The sequence below is a fragment of the Theropithecus gelada genome, chromosome 7a (assembly GCF_003255815.1).
Source record: "Theropithecus gelada isolate Dixy chromosome 7a, Tgel_1.0, whole genome shotgun sequence".
Taxonomy (NCBI): Eukaryota; Metazoa; Chordata; class Mammalia; order Primates; family Cercopithecidae; genus Theropithecus; species Theropithecus gelada.
In genome coordinates this window covers 24,169,465-24,192,996 of record NC_037674.1, presented here as the reverse complement: position 1 = coordinate 24,192,996, position 23,532 = coordinate 24,169,465, and the positions used below count along the sequence as shown (strand labels likewise).

The window sequence follows — 23,532 nt, the reverse complement described above, 5'->3', positions numbered from 1 at the left end:
ATAAAACACACAAATATAGGAAAATTTAAAGTTAGAGTAGATGATAAATGAACATTTTTTACCAAGACTTGCTAATTACAACAGCTGGATGCTATCATTAGATAATATCTCAAGGTCTAGTATGCATTTAGAGCATTTATTGAAAAAGAAAATAGATTTAATTGCTGATAATTTGAACATTTGAGGTGCCAAAGCTCTGATCTGATTAGATCATTCTTGTTTATAAGCTCATAATGCAGCTAAGGAGGAGCTTGTACTAAAAGAATTATCCTTAATCTTTCATTTCTTTGCAGTAATTTTTTAGCCGCTTTCCATTTGTAAAAGCAAGTTTAGTTTAAACTAGATAATATAACTTATAAATCCACTTAAGCAAATGGAAACTGTCTTATATGTGCAAAATGTACAAAACGAATGAGGCACCCTGTCAACTCCTCCCTTTGTAGAAACCTCACTCTTGTTTTAGGATACCCCACATACAGAGCATGGCACATTTCAAGATGACATGTCACAGCTGACAGACAAGGAGTAAAGGAGAAGCAGGTGGTAAGACTGCAGACTTCTGACTGGGCTTCTCCTGCTTGGTGTATTCTTAGTTTCCATCTTGGTGTATTCTTAGTTTCCATACTATGAGTTACAAGTATCATAGCATTATTCACCCTGATGTGAAATTCAGTATGTGGTTGGTCCTTGGACCACACTGAAAAGGTTTAATGACTAAAGCAATAGAAGGACTAATGTTGTCTTTCATTATGGCAAAGGAATGTCACTAGTTCAGGTGCAGCCTCATGATGACCCTGAGCACAGCTGGCTAGCTATATGGCTGGCACATATTCTGTTTAACTAAATAATAGAATAGAACTTAAATAATAGAATGAATTACTCACATGATACGGACTTTGGAGGTTGTATTCATCCGGTCTTATGCTGCTAATAAAGACATACCCAAGACTGGGTAATTTATAAAGGAAAGAGGTTTAATGGACTCACAGTTCCACATGGCTGCAGAGGCCTCACAGTCATGGCAGAAGGCAAAGGAGAAGCAAAGGCACATCTTACATGGCAGCATGCAAAAGATCTTGTGCAGGAGAACTCCCATTTGTAAAACCATCAGATCTGAGACTCATTCAGTAGGAGGAGAACAGTATAGGTAAAACTGCCCCCATGATTCAGTTATCTCCATCTGACCCTGCCCTTGACACATGAAGATTATTACAATTCAAGATGAGATTTGGGTGGGGACACAGCCAAACCATATCAGAGGTCTAGTGAAAACTGCTAGGAAAGCAGAGATCTAGTCTGGTCTGGAAGGTCAGGGAAGGCCTTCCTAAAGATAGAGATGTTTAAGTTAACATCTGAAGGATGACGGTGATGGAGAAAAGGAGAGAAGAACATGTTAATTAGAGGAGACAGCCTTTCGATGTGAGATCATACTGCAGGAAAGCCAGTGTGATCCCAGGCAGAGGCTGGGGAGGAGAGAGGAAGAAGGGTAGCTGGGTAGACACAGCAGGGCCTACAGCTTGTTAAAGAGCGTGGGAAGCAATTGAAGAGGTATATGAAACTTCTGAGAAATATGACCGGATTTGCAGTTTTCAAAAGATTATTTGAGCTACAATGTGTAGAATAGAATGGAAGGGGAGAGGACAGATTAATAGAGGAGGAGGAGATAACCTGAGGCTTGAGTTCTTTTCATTGAATAACAGAATTAAACATCAGCAATTGGTGCAAGGCTGAGGTTGGCAAGAGCAAACTTTGAGCATAGAAAGAAGCCAGACTTCCTACTCTTAAGAATTTTATTGTATTCATTCATTTACTTCTTATTTATAAATTAATTTAGTTCACAGGAAATAAGGATTTAAAATTAATCAGTTTTGAAAAGGAGTTTAATTATAGATATTCAAGTTCAATATGACATGTGTGTTTTCCTGATTCCTGGGCAACCCCTCTGAGCAGTGTTGAGTGTGGGTTTGTGCTGTTTGCTGAGACTATCAGCCGTCTTTCTTCCATGGCCGGTCAGTCCTCTTTAGATCTTCTTGCTCGTCTTCTGTCTGCTGTTGATGTAATTGGTTGGCTGGGGGCTGGGTCCGAGAGGGGAAAGAAGCCCAGTGAGAGGGTGGCTTTCTCTCAGAGACTGGTGCTTCTTTTGATTTTCCAGGTCAAACCTAAAAGTTAATATTCAATCATTGTATAGGGTGGGGCATGGCCTTTAGGTTTCTATGAATTCTGGACTCAAACATGATTCTATTTACTATTTACAAAGCAAAAAACATAATGTATTGATCACTACTAATCACTACAGGTAATGTCCATCCAAGAGGGGTGCAGTCCCAGCGAGATACCTCATTATTGAAGCACACGTGCCGAGTAGATCTCTTTGATGACCCCTGCTACATTAATACACAGGCTCTTCAAAGTACACTTGGCTCTGCTGGAAATCAAAGCTCAGCCCAACCACTGGGGAGCCCTTGGCACTGCGGAAGTAAGTAGCTACTCACTGTCTGTATTCATTTCTTAGGGCCGTTGTAACAAATTACCACAAACAGAAATTTATTCTTTCTCAGTTCTGGAGGCCAGAAGTCCATAATCAAAGTGTCAGCATGGTTGGTTCCTTCCGGGACCTCTGGAGGAGAATCCATTTTATGCATCTCTCCTAGCTTCTGGTGGCTACTGGCAATTCATGATGTTCCTTGGCTTGTAGACACATCACTCTAATCTCTGCAACTGTCTTCATATTGACTGCCCCTGTGTCTCTATTTCATCATCTCCCTTTTCTTCCTGTTACAGGACAACCGTCACTGGATTTAGGAGGAGATGAAATGATTGGATGAGATGAGACTAATCTCATCTCAAGATTGTTAATTTAATTACATCTGTAAAGACCCTTTTGCCAAATTAGGTCATGTTCACAGGTACCAGGGATTAGGATTTGAATTTATCTTCTTTTTTTTTTTTTTTTGAGGCAGGGTCTGACTCTGTCACCCAGGCTGGGGTACAATGGCATGATCACAGGTCACTGCAACCTCTGCCTCCTGAGCTCAAGCGATCCTCTCATCTCAACCTCTGGAGCAGCTGGGACTACAGGCACACAACACCATGCCCAGCTAATTTTTGTATTTTTTGTAAAGACAGGGTATCATCATGTTTGCCCAGGCTGGTCTCAAACTCCTGGGCCCAAGCCATCTGCCTGCCTCAGCCTCTCAAAGCATTGGGATTACAGGCACCACCATGCCCGGCCTTGAATTTATCTTTTTGAGGGTTACTGTTTAACTAATTGTACTATCTCGCATTTCAAGGAGGCTGTTTTCTTGGTCTCATTTTCAGGTGTTGAGTTATCTTTCTTTACCTCTATCCTTCACCACAGTTAATATTGATTAGAGCTTTGTGGAGTTGTTTAGGGTTTCAAGGTTTGGAAATGTTGATTTTTGAATAATCCTTTCAAATACTTTAAATTTACTTCCAACTTTTGATTTCTGCTGTGTACTTTTGCTGAAAGAAGGGCTGTCAAGGCCGGGAGATAATTTTGAATTTGTTTATTTGCATGAATCACAGTGGCTACTGTTTCTGTTAGGGATAGCATTAATTTTATTCATTTCAAAACCCCTTAATAAGTCATCTATAAAGCACTAAAATAAGTTGGCTTCTTTCTTCACCCACGTACTGTGGGTAAAACACAATAAGACAAACATCTTTCCTGTCAAATTACTATCAGGGGTAAATGCATAAACAGGAACATAAGTAAAAATAAAACAAGCCAAAAGTCTATAATCAATGGAAAAATAAACAAACAAAAAATGCTTTTCATAAAATATTGAAGCTTCTTGTGTTCAGAGATTGGCATGCTGTCAAATTTGGTTTGAACCAGTCACTGAGAAGATCCTTTTAATAGTCTAGGAGATTTCTCCAGAACTTCCAAAGACAGCTTTCCAGCTAGTGTGGCTGCAATGCAAGACAAAATTGAAAAGATTTTGTTGAGCCTGGACCTCAGCAGACCGTCTTAACTGTCTAGATGAAGAACCAGGGGTCCTCATTGTCAGCCAGGTGACAAGTGGTCCCTCTTTATGCTGACTTTCTAAGATCACTCCTGACACCCTATCCAACCAAGCTGGATTCTCTGGAAGCAGATGCTAAGATGAAGCTTGGCAGCAGGGTCTGTAACATGATCAATATCAGGAAGCAATGGAGAGGAAGTAGGATTGGCCGGAATGGGAGATGGGACTACAACGCAGGACTGACAAAGCCTCGGCCAACACCAAAAAGCCCATGTGGTCTGTCAGAGTTGTCCTACATTGGGCCCAAATGGCTGGCCCTATATAGCCCCATTTATCTCAGTCTTGGGATGTGGGCCACACCAGGAAGGTCAAACCCTGGCAGCTGAGGCAGAGCCAGAAGGGCTGGTTAGCTGCAGGCTGACTGCTGACACCTGGGGCAATGGTGCTTCCTTGAAGGGAGACTTGGGTAGTGCATCTCCGTGGCTACCACAGAGGACATCTTATGTGGCGGGTGATGAGATGTGAAACAAATTTAGATTTTTGCTGTTAAGCTTACTCATCTGTGCAATGGGCAATGTCCTATGTGGATAGGTAATGTTTGTTACAACTTTTTGGGAAAAAACCCTTTCTGGACCTTAGATTTTATAAGTGTATATTCTTGATACTTTTCATTTCATGGACTTTTCAGAGCCACACATATTATCAGAGAACTTATTTAGTGGGTGGCCCAAATTACGTGATTTGGAATATTCTTTGATTCACAACTCCAGTTCCTTTATAATTTAGTCTCCAAAGTTAAAATTATTCATAATCCAAGCAAAGGAACTTTGCCTTTTGTCATAGGCCATTCAATAATATGAAATGGCAAAATTAATACATAACAAAATTCCTGTCATTCATTGAAAATAAATAAAGTGTGCCTTGTCCAAAATTGTAATGTCAAAATGTATTTTCTCTGACTCTAGCCTTTTTTTCCCCACCTTTCTCCCTTTCCCTGCTTTGGTGGCAACATATTGAATAATTTAGGCCTTTGGTACGCTCTCCCTCTTTATTTCCTGTTAGGATTTAATGTACCATAGCCCTTCTGGGCTCCTTGCTGCCCTCTTGAGATTAAATTCAACATTGCTCCCTCCAAAACAAATCCACTCCAAAACCTTAAATTATGTTGATTTAAGAACATTTAATAAAGAGATGGAGTGAGGCTTCATGGCTTACCTGGTTAAAGCGCCTGTCTAGTAATAAAGAGATGGAGTGGGGATAGCTTTATACATACTTTTTAAATAAAATGTCTTAACTTCACCTTTAACCTTCCCCCATAATGGATCCTTCTGTTTTCTTCCTTCCTCCCTCGAAAATCCTCTTTAGCTTCTTTAGACATATTTAGCCTCCCTTAGCCGGAAAAAAAAGCTTTTGATAATTCAGTATAACCAAACCAAACAAAAACACATCCAGAGTTACTAAATATCTCTCAGGCATGCTCATAGGGCTCCTCAGTTCATCCTGTCACACTACGAACAGAAAAAAGGTTCCGACACAGTCTCACCAAACATGGCACAAAGATACCATGAGTTCCGGTACTAGTTTTTATTTTGATTTATTGTTAGTTTCTGTCTCAGTTGCCATAACAAATACCGCCCCCACCAAATGCTGTAGTGTAAAAAGGGCTGACATTTATTTATTTTACCTAAAAGCTCAAAGATTGGTGCCACGGGATTGGTAGGGGAGCTTTGTCATTCTCAACATCTGGCTTCCATCTCTGGTCCAAAGTGGCTGCTTGGGCCCTTATCATCACATTTGCATGCAGCTAGTGGGAAAGGAGAAAAGCAAGAGGAGCACATATATATTTCTTTAAAGGACATGACCAGAAGAGGCAGACATCATTTCTTTTTACCTGCCATTGGCAGACCATAGACATGTGGCCACACCTAGCTGCAAGGAAGGCTAGAAAAATTACTCTAGCTGGGTGCCTAGCTAAACTTAGGAGTTCTGTGATGTAATGAAAGGGAGGATAGATATTGGTAGATGACTAACTGTCTCTGCCACAGTACACCTATCTGCCACTCAAATATTCGTGAGCTTTTCTTTTCACATAAAACATATTTGCCCTCTCCCCAAGGAAGACATTGCAAGTACTTATACAATTACAGCATCTAAGATTAGATGAAGATCCTTACTATCTGCCAAGTTGTCTGCCACCCTCCATACCCCAAATTAATGGGGGAATAGGAATAAGATAATAGCAGTAGAAACTCACATTCTCAAAAGGGAGGAATGCAACAGCATGGGACAGCAGCCACTGGTCCACAGCGATGACCAAATCTGGCCAGGCCAGAGTTCTGAAGACTGAGCTGGAAGTGGAGAAAGCAATTTGCTTGGGTACTGGTTCGGCTTTATGAGAGGACTTTTGGTGTCCACTGTCATCTGTGGACCCAGACCATGCCATCTGGGTTGTTGCTGCCATTATTCTCCACGTGCACACTTAAAGTAGATATTGGAGAATGTGCCTTTCTCGGGGGCTTTGCCACTTTTACAGCCTATTTCCCACTGTGGTCATGAGAGATTAGAGTTTGCTTCAGGGGCCAGAAGCCGTGGACAAGAAGGGATTGTGATTTATTTGGCAATGTAGTTTCCTTGAAAACTTAGCAGCATTCCATTTTATTAGCTTATAGGCAGTTCTGTATGAAGATTTCCACAATATTTCTCTATTGTCTTTTTATTGCCCAAAACATCCATAGTGATATCCATTCTCTCTTTCCTGTTATTGGTAATTTTCTCCTTTTTACTTGATCAGTCCTCTTTCAGGTTTATTAATTTTATGGATCTTTCCAGTGTGCCCAGGTTTGGGTTTAATTTTCTCTGTTGTTTTTTGTTTTCTATTTCATTGATTTCCATTTTATCTTGATTATGTTTTCATTCTACTTGCTTTGGATTAAATTTTCGCTTTTTTATCCAACATCTATTTTTTAAAATATTGGCTTCATCGTTTTATTTTCACAATAAAATATTTATTCCCCTTGACCTTTATAGATTATGTGAAGTTGGAGATCTAACTTAATTTTATCCATGTTTGTCAATTTTCCAAACACTATTGATTGAGTAGTCTCCTCTTTTCCCTGATGCTACTTTCTATTATATCAAACTCTTCGTATATATGTGAATTTGTTTCTGGGATCTTTATTATGTTTTTTCTATTAGGCCCCTTGCCTTTTCTCAACCAGCATCTTAATTACTATATACTAATTGCTACGCCCTAGTAACGTGTCTAACAGACATTTAATTCTTTCTTTACATTACAAATAATTTTTCTCTGGGTACTATCTGAACCTCTCTCTCATTTATGCTTAACATTTCATGTTAACATCTTTTTCTACCAAATTTTCAGATACTTTGTGTAAATGAACATATTTTTCCTCTCAATGCAAATACATTTTTATTTTAGAGTTTTCATACCCCCAATAATCCATACTAATAAACGGTATAGTCAATTATCATTATTCACAGATTCCATATTTGAGAATTAGCTTACTTGCTAAAATTTAGTTGTAAGTCCAAAATCAATACTCATGGTCCTTTTGTGTCATGTGTGGCCGTGCACGGAGCAACAAAAATTTTCAGTCACCCAATATGCACATTCTCAGCTGATGTCAAACAAGACAACGTTCCACTTTCTTGTTTCAGCTCTCAGTTATAATAATCCCCTTGTATACCTCCTTATTTTACTCTTTATTTTAGAAATTTGTCTATATAAGCACACGATCTTCACTATTTTAAATTGCTCTATAGTATTGTATGAGTGCATCATGATTTACGTAATCAGTACCTTATTGAAGGACATACCAATTTTTCCAGTGCTTTGCTAAAATAATAATTAATACTATAAAAATTGTTTTACAGGTGCTTTTTAAAAATGGGATTCATCAGTGTGCCATCTTTACAGTTCATATTGGTTTCTTTAAATGTCTCATCCTTTCTTTCTCATTGAGATTGCTTTCAATTATTTAATCCAGATTTTGCATGTTAGATTTTTTTCTCTTCCTTAAACCATATTTTCCCTTTTAGAGGTTTTGCCCGTTGGATCCATTTGGATGTGGATAGCCATATCTATACTGTGCTTTCTTTAAGGTCTGATTGTGAACAATATGTCTTTAAGTGCCAATGGGAACTCCAAGATGATATGATTTACTGTCTTTCATAATTCCTATCACTTTTTTATGGTTTCAGTTAAATCTAGATTGGCCTTCCTTATTACTTCCTTAACCTTCACTACTCCTTCTGAGAAAATATGATTATATCAATTCAACAATTTATTAAATATTATACATAAATTATATATAAATAACCATATTTAGATTATAAGTATTATTGTCAATGTCAACTTATGCATTAGAAAAGGAGCAAGATAATGGATAATGTACCACAGTGTTAAGAGCAGTTTTATTTAGTGATGAGACCATAGGTAATTAATTTTATTTGTTTTTCTCTTTGCTAGATTTTAAAAAGCTAGTATGTGTAACTTTTAAAATTAAACAAAGTAAACAAATTGTCATCTATTCTGGCAGAATCAGATTTTCCGCAAATGTTTGGATGATTGAAATCTCCCAGTGGAGTACCTTGTCCTTCTGCTAATTTGGGAAACTGTTAGGAAAACATTGTCCATTTCCTCTGGTTGGCCCATGATCCGTTGCCTCTTTTCAAGATGATATAATGTCTGTTTTTCTATTGTTTTGTCTTTGTCCAAAAGCTCTTCACCATAATCTCAGAATAAACCAAAGCCATCACACATTAAGATGTGTATACCCACACACAATGTGTGCATGCATTCCTCCCACACTCACACGCTTTTTCACACACACAAACACACATATAGCGACTCATTAGAAGTTATCCATTGTGCCTGAAAGCAGGCAGCACTAAGGCCAGTTACAAGTATTATTCATCAAATCTGCATACATTTTGTCAGGCTATTTCTGGCAACAATAGAAAGATTTGATTGTAGAAGAGAATGTTTCCAGCCATTAGATTTAGATGAATGATACTTTTTAAAAGATCTGTTTGTGAATACTGCATTATAACTGTGTGCAGAAAGAAGCCCTCAAGTAGGGACAAAACTGTAATGTATTGATAGAATTGAATTACGACTACAGGACACTGGTCCACCAGTGACTTCATGGGATGATCATGTGTAAATTGTAGTCATACAAACTCATAGTCAAGAGAATTTCTCATTTGCAAGACCCTTACCTAAGGACATATAAACACTTCTTTGAGTTTATGAAGATAAAGACTGGTTTCTATTTAAAAGACCCTTTGCGTTTAAAAACAAAACAAAACAAAACAAAATCTAGTTTCTATGATTATTTTCCTGGTAAATTTGCCTTATTAAACACGCCAGTTTCAGACATAAGAACCTGGTTTCAGACATAAGAGTTTTACGTTATTACTTTTGGAGATGCTGAAGGCTGACCCAAATAAGGGATCTTTGTGGATACTACTGAAGTAAAGTGGCTAGATTCTACTAAAAGAAAGCTTTTCACATCCAAGGCAAGGGCCTTAGAGTTTAGTAATTAAGAATCTAGGCTTTGGAGTCAGATGACCTTGTTTCAAATTTCAGATCTACAACTATTAGCAGTGTAAATTTAAGTCCCTGAACCTTCCTTTTTGTTTGTTTGAGGCACGGTCTCACTGTCGCCCAGGATGGAGTGCAGTGGTGCGATCTTGGCTCATTGCAACCTCTGCCTCCCTGGTTCAAGCGATTCTCTTGCCTCGGCCCCCCAGGTAGCTGGGACTACAGGCATGTGCCACTATGCCTGGCTTTTTTTTTTTTTTTTTTTTGTATTTTTTGTAGCGACCGGGTTTCACCATGTTTCCCAGGCTGGTCTCGAACTCCTGAGCTCAGGTAATCCACCTGCCTCGGCCTCCCAAAGTGCTGGGATAACAGGCATGAGCCATCCTGTCCGGCCACCCTTTCTAAAGATTCATTTCCTTGCCTGTCTAATTGTGAGAGTTAAACAACATAATGTATGTAAAGCATTTAGCAGTTTCTATCATACTTGATAAATGAGAACTATGCAGTAACTATTACCACTATTATGAGTGTGGATAGTACTATAAACTGCTAATTGGAGGTCCCTTCCCATCCCCAGTGCTCTCAACTCTGGACAACACTTAGTAGGCAGCGCCTTGGGGAGCTGCCTTGGGTTATTCCTCCCTGATGATTTGTCTTCTTTTACCTCATCAACTCTCTTTGTCCAGGCAGGTGAATGATACAAACAACAAAGTGGTCCTTCACTAGGAATGCTGTGAGGTTTAGCAAAGTTTTGAAGTTTTGGGTCAGAAGAATGACTAGACACACATTAGTAATTCAGTTTTAAAAAAGGGGGACAAGAGCTAAATGCTAAAAAGTGGGGATGGTCTAAAGTTATTATAGCTATTTTCAAAGCGTTTGGAAACATTGTAGAAATTATTTGTAATCCAGGTACAGCATAAGCTTTTTTCTCTTTAACATGCAACCCCTGGGACATAAAGAGCCTCTCTCTGCAGTTATAAAAGCAGTTCTCGTGGGTCTGTTCCATTTCCCATCTGAAAGAAAAACTCCTGCACCTGGGCAAGGCTTCCCTGGTAACAGAAGCCAAAGGCAATGTTTGGATCTACCATTAAATTAAAGCCTGTTGGGAGTTCTGAAAACAAAAATCTCATTTCTTCCCCAAGCAGTATTATTTAAGCAATGTCTGGCACACAGTAGGACCTCAGGTTATATTTGCTGAGTGAATAAATGAATGAATGGATGGATGAAGCGGTAACTCGATGATGTCTCTCTTTGTGTTCTGACTTCAGAGGCACCAGAAACTGTTCAGCCGGGTGCCACAGCCCAGCCTGCCAGCTCACATTCTTTGCCACACATTAAGCAGCAGCTGTGGAGTGAAGAATGCTATCATGGCAAGCTGAGCAGGAAGGCGGCAGAGAGCCTCTTGGTAAAGGATGGGGACTTTTTGGTTCGAGAGAGTGCAACCTCCCCTGGCCAATATGTGCTGAGTGGACTACAGGGAGGCCAAGCAAAACATCTTCTTCTGGTGGATCCTGAAGGCAAGGTATCATTGACTTCTCATTAGAGGTTTCACAGGATGTTGTTCTATTAAGCATAACCTGAATCATTTCCAAAACCTGGTATTGAATAGTGCTCAAGGCTAAGTGTTTGCTTTTTCTGGAACCTTCCAGTTGGAGCAGGACATGCTAACTAGAGGGTAGTGGAGGGGTTAGGGTAGGAGGCCACCCTGGAGTATCAAGCAGAGGACAGACTCTTTCTGCCCTTTTCAGTTCAATTCAATGAATTAAATGAATACCTGCTATATCGAAGCAAAGGAATTTGCAACTGACTGTTGTTCAGTATCACATACATAGTCCTTGCTCTCAGAGTGCTGATAATTTCATAAAACAGGTGCTTAAATAATTATAATGTAAAGCTGAATGAGATAAGAACGGTTCAACCAAAGCATTATGGTGTTTCTCAGAACAGAGAGGTCGTTCTGGTTGAGGCAAACTGAGAAGGCTCCTTATAGGGTCCATCATGTAAAGCAAACCTTGAAAGAAGGCAAGATTTCAAAAGAGGGACATTTGGAGTATAGGGAAGGAACCATAGGTGCAGACAGAGTCATAGAATGGTATTAAGCCAAGAGAAGATGAATGACAGTAGCAAAGGATGCCTGTAGACAGAAAATTATCCTGGGAAAGGCACGTTAGAGCCATCCATATGGGGCAGAAATGCCTAATTTACCAGGCAGTGGGGAGGCATTGGCAGTTTTGAGACAAATGATGCAATCAAAGCCCATGTGAGTGGTGACATCAGCAAGATGGCAGAATAGGAAGTCCCAGCCCTCATTCCCCCAACAGAAACAAAGAATTAACAAACCTATATCGACCAAAATACCTTTATGAGAGCCACAGAATTCACTTCAAAAGTTGTAGTACCTCAGGTGAGCATAGAGCTGAAAACAGTCATGTTGAAACAGGTAAGAAGAACAATTTCACTTTATCTGCATCAACTCCTTCCCCACATCAGCATAGCTCAGTGTCAGGAAGGAATTCCATGTCTCATGACCTCTCCCTTGGGGGGATGGGGGAAAGAGAAGAGTAGAGCTTGCATGCCATGTTCTGGCTTTTCAGTGGGTTGCCTGAGGGACTGCTTTCTGTCTCACTTCACATAGAGTGCTCATGGTACTGCCATATTTTGGATGCCAGGAGCCACTGAGAACAAAGAAGAGCACAGGGTAGCTTGCTGCAGCTGGCACTCCTCACTAGAAATAGGAGAAAGTACACAACTTGAAGGTTCTCCTTCAGAAGGGAGGGAGGGGAGTGAAGTATGTCCAGAATTCCAACTTTTTGGAGGGATGCCTGATGAACCAGTTATCTGTCCTGCCGCTTGGGGCACTGAAAGGAAGCTGGCATACCTTGGATGCCTGTGACCACGGAGAACAGGGAGAGTGGGGTGGCTTGCTGCTATAGAACCAGAGAACTTGCAGTGCCACAGACATCAGAAGGAGCAAGAGATTACACGTTCCTGAAAAACTGGCAAACTTCTGTAATTGAAAAATTGAACACATAGGCCCAGAAAAGTCACATCCTCCCACAGAAGATTTTAGAGACCCCCAGGACCTCTATTTGGGCTGGTTGGTGTGATTCTTCCCTTGTATGATGCCAGTTTGTAAGGAAAAAGAGAGGTGGCTGTTTTTCAAATGCATAGATCCCAACACAAAGTTATGAAACTCAAAAAGAATCAGGGAAACATGGCCCAAACAAACAAAATAAATCTATAGAAACAGATCCTAAAGAAACAGAGGCATATGAATTAACTGACAAAGAATTCAAAATAAGTGTGGTAAAGATGCTGTATGAGCTCAATAATACCATCCATGAACAAAGTCAGAATATCAACAGAGGGAAAGAAAATATAAAAAAGAGGCAGACAGAAATTTTGGACCTGAAGAATACAATAACTGAACTGAAAAACTCACTAGAGGGGTTCAACAGCAGACTTGATTAAGCAGAAGAAAAATAGCAAACTCAAAGAGAAGTCATTTGAAATTCTTCAGAAAAAGGAACAACAACAACAACAGCAAAATTTTAAAAAGTGAAGAAAGCCTAAGGGATTTATGATATACCATCAAGCAGACCAATTTATGCATTATTGGATTTCAAAAAGGAGAAGAGAGTGAAGGAGAAGAAGGAGAGGAAAAGGGGGCAGAAAGCTTATTTAAAGAAATAATGTCTGAAATCTTCCCAAGTAAGGGATGAAAATGAACATCAGATTCAAAAAGACCAATGGACTCCAACTATGAGGAACCCAAAGACATTCACATCATGAAACATTACAATCAAATTGTCAAAAACAGAGAATTTTGAAAGCAGCAAGAGACTCATTATGTACCAGAGAGCCTCCATAAGACTATCAGCACATTTATCATAACCCCCATAAGACTATCAGTGGGTTCAATATATTCAAAATGCTAAAAGAAAAAGGACTGCCAACCAAGACTACTCATCCTTTCTTTTTTTTTTTTTTTCCTTCTTTTGAGACCAGTTTCACTCTTGTCACCCAGGCTGGAGTGCAATGGCGCCATCTTGGTTCACTGCAACCTCTGCCTCCCAGGTTCAAGCGATTCTCCTGCCTCAGCCTCCCAAGTAGCTGGCATTACAGGTGCCCGCCACCACACCTGGCTAATTTTTTGTATTTTGAGTAGAGACGGGGTTTTGCCATGTTGGCCAGGCTGGTCTTGAACTCCAGACCTCAGGTTATCCACCTGCCTCAGCCTCCCAAAGTGCTGGGATTATAGGCATGAGCCACCGTGCCTGGCCAAAACCATCCTTTAAAAATAAAGGAGAAATACAGACTTTCTGAGATAAACAAAAGATGAGGAGTTTGTTACTACTAGATCTGCCTTACAAGAAATGCTAAAGTCCTTCAAGTTGAAACAAAAGGATACTAAACAGTAACATGAAAGTATATGAAAGTACAAAGCTTGCTGGTAAAGGTAAATATATAGAAAAATACAGAATACTGTAATATTGTAATGGCAGTGTGTAAATAATTCTGGTTATAGAAGTTAAAAGACAAAAGTATGAAAAATAAGTTGTGTATCACTTAACAATTGGGAAATGTTATGAGAAATACATTGCTGGATGGTTTTTTCATTGTGCAAACAGTTTTGAATATATGTACACAAACCTAGATAGTATAGTCTACTAACACATAGGCTATATGGTATAGCCTATTGCTTGTAGGTTGCAAACCTGTACAGCATGTTAGTGTACTGAATACTGTAGACAATTGTAACACAATGGTAAATATTTGTGTATGTAAACATAGAAAAGGTGCAGTGAAATAGGATATAAAAGATTTGAAATGTCACACCTATATAGAACATTTACTGTGAATGAAGCTAGCAGGACTGGAAATTGCTCCAGGTGAGCCAGTGAGTGAGTGGTGAGCGAATGTAGAGACCTAGGACATTACTGCACACTACTGCACACTTTATAAATACTATACACTTAGACCACACTAAGTTTATTTTTTAAAATTTTCTTTCTTCAATAATAAATTAACTTGAGTTTACTGTAATTTTTTTACTTTGTAAACATGTAAACATTTAAATTACTTTAATCTTTTGACTTTTTTGTAATAACACTTAGCTTAAAATATAGGTTATACGGCTGTACAAAAATATTTTTCTTTATATCCTTATTCTATATGGTTTTCCCTATTTTAAATTTTTTTATTTATATTTTTTACTTTTAAACTTTTTTGTTGTTAAAAATATAGACAGAAACACAGACATTAGGCTAGCACTAGACAGGGGCAGGATCATCAATATCACTGTCTTCTGTCTCCACATTTTATTCCACAGTCTTCAAGGGGCAATAACTTGCATGGAGTTGTCATCTCCTATGATAACAATGCCTTATTCTAGAATATCTCCTAAAGGACCTGCCTGAGTCTCTTGAGAAAGTGTCACTATTTTCAGAAATATGACCATGGCAGTTTGCTTGCTTTGTTTCTTTTTTCATCATAGATTTGCTCATATGCAGATAATGCAACATGAGCATTCTTTTCTATTAATGGAAACCTTTTGGTGTTGGGGGTCCATGTTTTTAGTCTTTTCAAGAAACTTGTTAAGGTCTGAAAAAGCTTCTGCTAAACTCTTTATTGTTAATTTTTGAGGGGATTCTTCTTCTTTTTCTTTGCCTGCACTTTCCTTTCCTTTTGCCTCCTCTTCAGCTATGCCTTCCTGTTTCAGTTCCAACAACTCATTAGTCAATTCTTTAGGACAATTGCCATTAGGCAACAGGAATTTTTCAGCTTCATTATAATCTTATGGGATCACCATTGTATATGCAGTCTGTTGTTAACCAAAATGTTATTATGCAGCAATAACTATATAACTATAAAATACGTTAATGAATACACGAACTTTAAAAACGTAATTGGTGACATCAATAACATAAAATTGTGTGTGGAGAAATAACAGTGTAGAGTATTTGTATGTGATTGAAGTTAAGTTATTATCAGTTTAAAATAGATTGTTATAGCCACGTTTTATGTCAGCCCCATGGTAACCACACAGAAAATACTTCTAGAAGATACACAAAACAAAATGATAAAGGAATTAAAGCCTACTCACTAGGAAAAATCAATGAAACACAAAGGAAGACAGCAAGAAAGGAAAAACAGGACCAAAAAGAGCTTTAATTCAGAAAACAATTAATAGAATGGTAATAATTCTTCTCTAGTATTAACTACTTTAAATGTAAATATATTAAATTCTGTAATCAAAAAGCATAGAGTGACTGAATTGATTTAAAAAAAAAAAACAAGATCCAACTACATGCTATCTATAAGAAACTCACTTTATTTTATTTTATTTATTTTATTTTTTTTGAGATGGAGTCTTGCTGTATAGCCCAGGCTGGAGTGCAGTGGCACAATCTCAGCTCACTACAACCTCCGCCTCCTGGGTTCAAGTGATTCTCCTGCCTCAGCCTCCCGAGTAGCTGGGACCAGAGGGGTTTGCCACCATGCCCAGCTAATTTATATATTTTTAATGGAGACGAGGTTTCACCATGTCTGCCAGTCTGGTCTCAAACTCCTGACCTCAGGTGATCCACCTGCCTTGGCCTCCCAAAGTGTTGGGATTATAGGCATGAGCCACCACGCCTGGCAAGGACTCACTTTAGATTTAAGGACACACGTAGGTTGAAAGTGAAAGTTTAGAAAAAGATATTTAATGAAAATGATAACCAAAAGAGGGCAGGAGTGGTCATACTTATATCAAACAAAATAAACTTTAAGTCAAAATGTCAAAAGAGACCAAGAAGGACATGATATAATGTTAAAAGGATCAATTCTTCAGGAAGATATAATAATTATAAATATATATGCACATCAATGTACCCAAGTATATGAAGCAAACATTGACAGAACTAAAGGGGGAAATAGATAGCAAAACATTAATAGTAGGGAGATTAAACACCCCACTTTCCATAATGGATAGACCACCAGACAGATCAATGAGGAAAAAAAGAACTTGAACAACACTATAGATCTAACATACATATACAGAACATTCCATCCAACAGCAACAGAATACATATTCTTCTTAGGTACACACAAAACATTCTCCAGAATAGATCATGTTAGATAACAAGACAAGTCTTGACAAATTTAAGAGGCTGGCATCATGCCGCATATCAGTGGAATGAAACTAGAGGCAGAAGGAAAAGTGGTATTTCCACAGGCAATAAAAGGGACCCTGGAGAAGTGGCATTACGTTAAACTAAAAAGCTTCTGCACAGCAAAGAAAACAGTCAGCTTAGTGAAAAGGCAACCTACAGAATGAGAGAAACTATTTGCAAACAATGTATCTGATAAGGAGTTAATATCCAAAATATGTAAGGAACGCCTACAACTCGATAGCAAAAAAATAAAAGCAACCAATTAAAACATAGGCAAAGGACTTGAATGAATAGAGATTTCTCCAAAAAGACCAAAAAATGACCAACGGGTATATGAAAACATGCTCAACATCATTAATCATCAGGAAAATGCAAATCAAAACCACAGTGAGATAATACCTCACACTTGTTAAGATGGCCATTATTTTAAAAAAAGAGGAAGAAGATAAAAGGTGTTTGCAAGGATGTGAAGAATTGGAGCCCCTGTGCACTATTGGTGGGCGTGTAAAATTGTGCAGCCTCTATGGAACACAGTTTGGAGGTTTCTCAAAAAATTAAAAATAAAACTACCATATGATCTAGCAACCTCACTTCTGGGTAATTATACAAAATAACCGAAAGCAGGATCTTGAAAAGATATTTGCACTCCCATGTTTATTGCAGCATTATTCACAGTAGTCAAGAGGTGAAAACAAAGATCCACCAAAGAACTAATGGATAAAGAAAATATAGTATATCCATACAGTGGAACACTATAGAACAACCATAGAAAAGAAGGCAATCCTGTCCCATGCTATAATGTTCTCAAGGAAATGGGTAGTTGCTGTTTGATGGGTAAAAGTTTCAGTCATTCATGCAAGATGAAAAAGTTCCAGAGATCTGCTGTATAACATTGTACTTAACAGTTAACAAGACTGTACTGTACACTTAAAAATCTGTTAAGTGTACAGTCTTGTTAACTGTTATATAACACATATATTGGCCAGTTGCAGTGGCTCACACCTGTAATCCCAGCACTTTGGGAGGCCGAGGCAGGAGGATCACGAGGTCTGGAGATTGAGACCATCCTGGCTAACACGGTGAAACCCCATCTCTACTAAAAATACAAAAAAGTAGCTGGGCGAGGTGGCGGGCGTCTGTAGTCCCAGCTACTCGGGAGGCTGAGGCAGGAGAATGGCGTGAACCCGGGAGGCGGAGCTTGCAGTGAGCCAAGATGGTGCCACTGCACTCCAGCCTCCTGGGCAACAGAGCAAGACTCGTCTCAAAAATAAATAAATAATAAATAAATAAATAAATAAAACGAATCCTTGACTAATTGAATTATATTATAAATACATATATATATATCTGTTAAATACATGTATAACAGATCTCATGTTATATGTTTCTTACCACAAGGAAAAAATCTTGTGTGGGTGAGGTTACAAACACAAGTGTTTGCAGGGCTAGGCCAGTACTGTAAGTGAATAAAGCTGGGCAGGGGATAGAGCGAGCATAAGGTACAGTAAAAAAAGGCACCTATCCTGTGTAAGGGGGCAGTCACCACTCAGCTCCAATCAATTGCTGTCATGCAGAGCAGAGGCCCAGTGCGACCAGATTTTATTTTTTTCAAATAAGTCATAAAACCAGAGTTTTATAGGAAATCTCCCTATTTTTAATTCAAAATGGTTCAAACTCTCTGTGCATAACCCTCCCTCCCCCATCCTAGCCCCTAGCAAACTAAAGCGTATGGGGCATTCGGTCAGAGTGGCCTGTTTACAATCTCTGTACTTGAAAGATTAATTTGACACTTGTATACAGGATTGATTAAAGAGAACGGGAAAGACCAGGGACAGAGAAAGTAATTAGAGGCTTCTAGGTAAAAAGTAATGAAAGCCTGAGGCAAAATGGAGGCAGAAGAAATACAAAGAAGAAGGCAGAGTAACGTGGCATTAAGAACATAGAATGGCAGGATTGGTCAGCTGATCTGGTATGGGATGGGAATGAGATGAAAACCTCTTTGAGGTTTGGAGCCATTGGAGAGCAAATTGGTGCCATTGTGTCCTTTCCTGTAAATCCTTGAATGTGTATTTCCTAAGAACAGAGATATTCTCTTCCACAGTCATGGTACAAAGATCAAAATCAGGAAACTTAACATTTATACAATACTATTATCTAAGTCATAGTCCATATTCAAATTGTGTTAATTATTCCAGTAATTACGCATGATTTTAATATGACAAAAACCATCTGGACAGAACTCCAAGAATCCCTTGTAGGAGAACTAGCAGAAATACATAACAAGGTGCTGCCTTGTTGCATATCTTCCCTTTCCTGGATGGTTACTAGCCACCCTCCAAACAGGAGCACATATATAACCAGGCCACCAAACTGGTGGAGCCACAATGGACAGTAATGTACGTCTTCTGTCTATGCATAGGGTACTAGGAAGGGAATTCCATAGAAGGCATGCCATAAGAAAATTGAATTTCTTTGGCATACAGAAAGTAAGTTCCATGCAACAAATATCTGTGAATCAGCTACCATGAAGTCTGTGGGAAGGAGACATGAATGCCTATTAGAAAGGTCTGAGGAGGCTTCTTGGAGAACACAGGAATGCTGAGCCTCCAAAGAGAGGCAGGAGGTAGGACTTCTCCAGAAAGGCCTGCTTCCGACAGGGACAAGGTGATATGGAAGCACTGTGGTTAACAGAAGATAATTACAATCCTGGGATTCATGCTTGTATGCAAACCAGTTAAATAGTCATAGAGATAGTAACACAGAATATACCAAGCGATAATACTGCAAAGAGGCTGATTGCAAATTTGGATTGGGTAACAAGTGCCTACCATTTTCCTAACCTATTGGAATGGTTGGTTGCTTTACAATGGTAATGAGGAACGAGGAAATCGTTGACCAGGGAATACAGAGTCAACTATTTAAAAGCACCTTTTCTCGTAGCCCTTTGGGAGGCCAAGGTGGGCATCTGAGCTCAGGAGTTTGAGACTAACCTGGACAACATGGTGAAACGCCACCTCTACTAAAATACAAAAAAATTAGCCAGGCATGGTGGCACGTGCCTGTAGTCCCAGTTACTCGGGCTGAGGCACTAGAATTGCTTGAACCCAGGAGGCGGAGGTTGCAGTGAGTCGAGATCGTGCCACTACAGTGCAGCCTGGGCGACAGAGTGAGACTGTCTCCACAAAAAAAAAAAAGGACCTTTTCTTCAGCAAAGTGTCTACTTTAGGGATATATCTGGCATTTCCCCCCTGATTGTTTATATCTTTCAGGAGAACTACTATAATTTAACCTAAATATATTTGTACTTCTTTTTCAAGGTGAGGACCAAGGATCATGTATTTGATAACGTCGGCCACCTAATCAGATACCATATGGATAACAGTTTGCCAATCATCTCTTCTGGAAGTGAAGTAAGCCTTAAACAACCAGTGAGAAAAGATAATAATCCAGCACTTTTGCATTCCAACAAATGACAGTATTAAAGCACCATCACACTGATATTTCAAGAAACCCCATTTTGTATTAGGACACAAAGATAATTGAAACTTTGTTTGTAGATAAAATAGAGCACAAACTGTGAAGTGCATCTTTCCGAGACCATCATGGACCAGGTCCTCTATCAAATGAAGAACTAACAAAAATTGATCTTCAGTAATGAAAATCAGAAAAGAGGAAGAGGGTTGGTCATTTTAAAAGAAATTATATGTATGCACGGATGTCACTTTTTAAGGCCATATTGCATTGATCACAAGCTAAAAGCACAACTAAAATTTCACATGCTAACGACAACTTGAATGAACTGCTGGGGCAGTGGTATGTGCCTTTCAACTTGATAATTTGGGGACATTTTCATATTGGGAGATTAATTCTAAGTATCTTCATGTTCTATGACTACAGAACCATTTGCCAAAAAAAAAAAAAAAAAAAAAGCTTTTCTTGCTACAAAAAATAAGCATTTTTCTTGAGCCTTATTGACTTTATTACATTTTCTGTTTAGTAGCGTTTTTCACTGCAATGTTAAAATAAATATGACATTGAATTTGAACTGTGTGGATGTCAGTGGAATCAAATCAAAAGCCACTCACGTGGCTGTCTGTTTCATTGGACTGTCCCATTTGCTGGTTAAAAGGATTGGGGCCCAAATTCTCTAGCCTAGCATTTCTCAGTGTTTGCTATTCAGACTGTTCAGGTACAGCATGTGACAAGCTGAAGAGGCCAAATCTATGAGTCATTTCTGATTTCATTATATTCTTCCCCTCTTCCTGCTATAAAAAAACAAAACAAAACAAAAAACAAAAAAACAAAAAAAAACCTCATGAGTGCTTGGATTTAAAAGATGGCAAACAAAACCAGTATTTTTCATATTTACTATTCAAATTTGTTTCATTCTTAGTAAAAGTACAGAATTTATTTGAAATTATAGGAAAATTTCTTCTTGATTGGCTGACACTGAATCATAGTTTCTCACATCCTTAGCACCTTGTATACATATGATCAGACAAAATGCAGAAAGAAAAAAAAAAACATATTGAATGAAGCACTTGGAAAGATTTGCCACATGTAGACCAACTGATAAACTAACAGAGTGATTAAGCATGGTGTACAGAAAAGCATGACGCTGAGGCTTATCACTGTTACCTTCAGCAAGTTGCTGAATCTGTTTGGTTTCCAGTTTCCTTGGCAATAAAATGAGCTAAATGGGGTAGGGGAATTTGGAGGACTACTTCAGTCCTAACTTAGTACAAGTCTCTACAAAGCAAGTTTTTCATTTGTTCGAGGTCGTTATTGATAACCAGTCTGTACAGTTAAGGTAAAAAATTAAGCTTTTCTGTAATCTGTGTCCATACTCACAGAATGAATGGCACACCTGAGATCAACATTCACAAAATTGAGACTCCAAACCATTTGGTCTAAAACATTGAAACTTTGGAATAATATAGGGAATGATGATAAAAGTGGATTTGGTTTGAGTAGCAGAAAACTACTTCTGTCCTTTTCTTGCCTTTGCAAGAAAAATGGTTTTTTTTTTTTTTTTTGGTGTGTTTTTTGTCTGTTTTAAGAAATCTTGAGTTATCTGGATATTGCCTTAACTCCATTTCATTTTGGCTATGTAGATACAACTTAGTCTTTGTGATTGTGATATATTTGCTAAGTTTTAAATAGAACTTCTTTTGGATAGAAATCATTAGAAACCAAGCATACTCTAATATTTTACTGTAAAGGCTTATGATTTTTATTTCTACTGCCATTAACTTTTTAGATGGATTTGTTTCCTCTTATACAACTAGAATTAATGTACTTTTCACCAGTTTTCCATATACCTTAGGTCTTGATCATTTGTCCTTAAAAAGGGGATCAGCATGGGTATAGACATTAGAAATGTATGGGTAGTCTAACCACTTTTATCCGACACAGAGCAGGGCTGTGGTCTCAGTCTAGCTGAGCAGAGTATTAACTTGGTAGCAAGAGTTCCTGATACAAATAGATGCAATGACTGTAAATGGTGTCAGCAGTACACATGGATAATCAGTATTTGACTGTAATAGTATAGTAGTTAAATACGGCACTTAAAAATACCACAGACACAGTTAAAACAAAAGGAAACAATAAAAGGAATGTCTGCATGCTATTTTAATCTCACATTCTTTATCTGTCTTCAAGTGGAAATCCATTTGCCTACAAATACCTGTAAATGACTTTAAAAAATAAATGATTATTGCTTTGTGACAATTGACAGAATATGTCTGATGTTTGGGATTTGGAAACTGTCATTTGTAAAATGTATCAGGGAAACACATTGATTCAATCAAACTGGATAATTCAAGGTGAGTTTAATAAAGGGACTATTTACAAACGTGTGGACAGAGTTTAGGGAAATCAGGAGGGAGAATGCAGTGCCCTGGGGCCAATTAAGGGAAAAAGGGAAAGAACAGCTAACCGAATCTGGAGAGGGAGCTGTGTGCAAGGGCTGCCTTTTAGGAGCTGTGGCCTGTAGTGGAGGAATGCAGTCAGCCCTGCTGACTCAACTAAGAGGCAGTGAGGGATATTAATAACCCAACATTCTTCTGTTCCCCCTATTTCCTGCTGGGATTGTCCACTGGCCCAAGCAACTTGAAGACAGAGAGCAAGGGAGCTCCTTGATGGAGTTCTAGAGGTCAGCCTCCTGGGAACAGAGGGGATGGAAAAGACTAGAGGGGGAGATCTGGAAGGGCAAATAAATGGAGTACATCCAGCACAGAGGACTTTGAAGAGAGTCAAGCTTCTAAAAACATTAGAGTGGCTTTGGGTTAGCCAGGAAGGCAAAGCTAATTTGCAGAGAAATAAGTACAGATTTTCAGGTAACCATAAATGAATTACAGCAAAAATGTCAACTTGTTATTATTATTAAAACTCAAGCTGTATTTTGAAGCATTGGTTATTTTGCTCAAGAACAACTTCAAATGCATTTCAATCTTACAGAGATCCTTTTAATCCCACCTTCATGTTTCTTGCAATTCCTTCTACTAATTTTGCCATTTTATTACTTGTAATTATATATGGAAAAGTAACAAACCTGACCCTGTTACCTTTTATGATTGGAATTATAGACCGACAAAAATTATAATATGAAATCACTATGTCAAACATATGTGAAATATACCATCTGCATCTGTGGAAAATATTTAAATATCGACATATTAGTGTTCCAAATGAATTGTCTGTAGTTTGCCATAGTCTTACTAATGGGACAAGTGGTTTTAGTCTGTGAATGAAAGAGAATTTATCATTACAGACTCTGAAAACATCAAAAGAATAATAGGGGAATGCCACACACAGTTCTACA

The 23,532-nt window shown here is 38.5% G+C and overlaps 1 protein-coding gene across 1 annotated transcript in view; it reads left to right on the top strand.

Moving 5' to 3' along the window:
• SHC4 (SHC adaptor protein 4) overlaps positions 1-22,439 on the top strand; it is a 141,335-nt gene extending 118,896 nt beyond the window's left edge. The window contains exons 10-12 of the mRNA XM_025389582.1: positions 2,297-2,476; positions 10,821-11,074; positions 20,027-22,439. Of these exons, the coding sequence (XP_025245367.1) occupies positions 2,297-2,476; positions 10,821-11,074; positions 20,027-20,182 (590 nt within the window). The 3' untranslated portion in view covers positions 20,183-22,439. The remainder of the gene's footprint in view (positions 1-2,296; positions 2,477-10,820; positions 11,075-20,026) is intronic.
• The last annotated feature ends 1,093 nt before the right edge of the window (positions 22,440-23,532 follow it).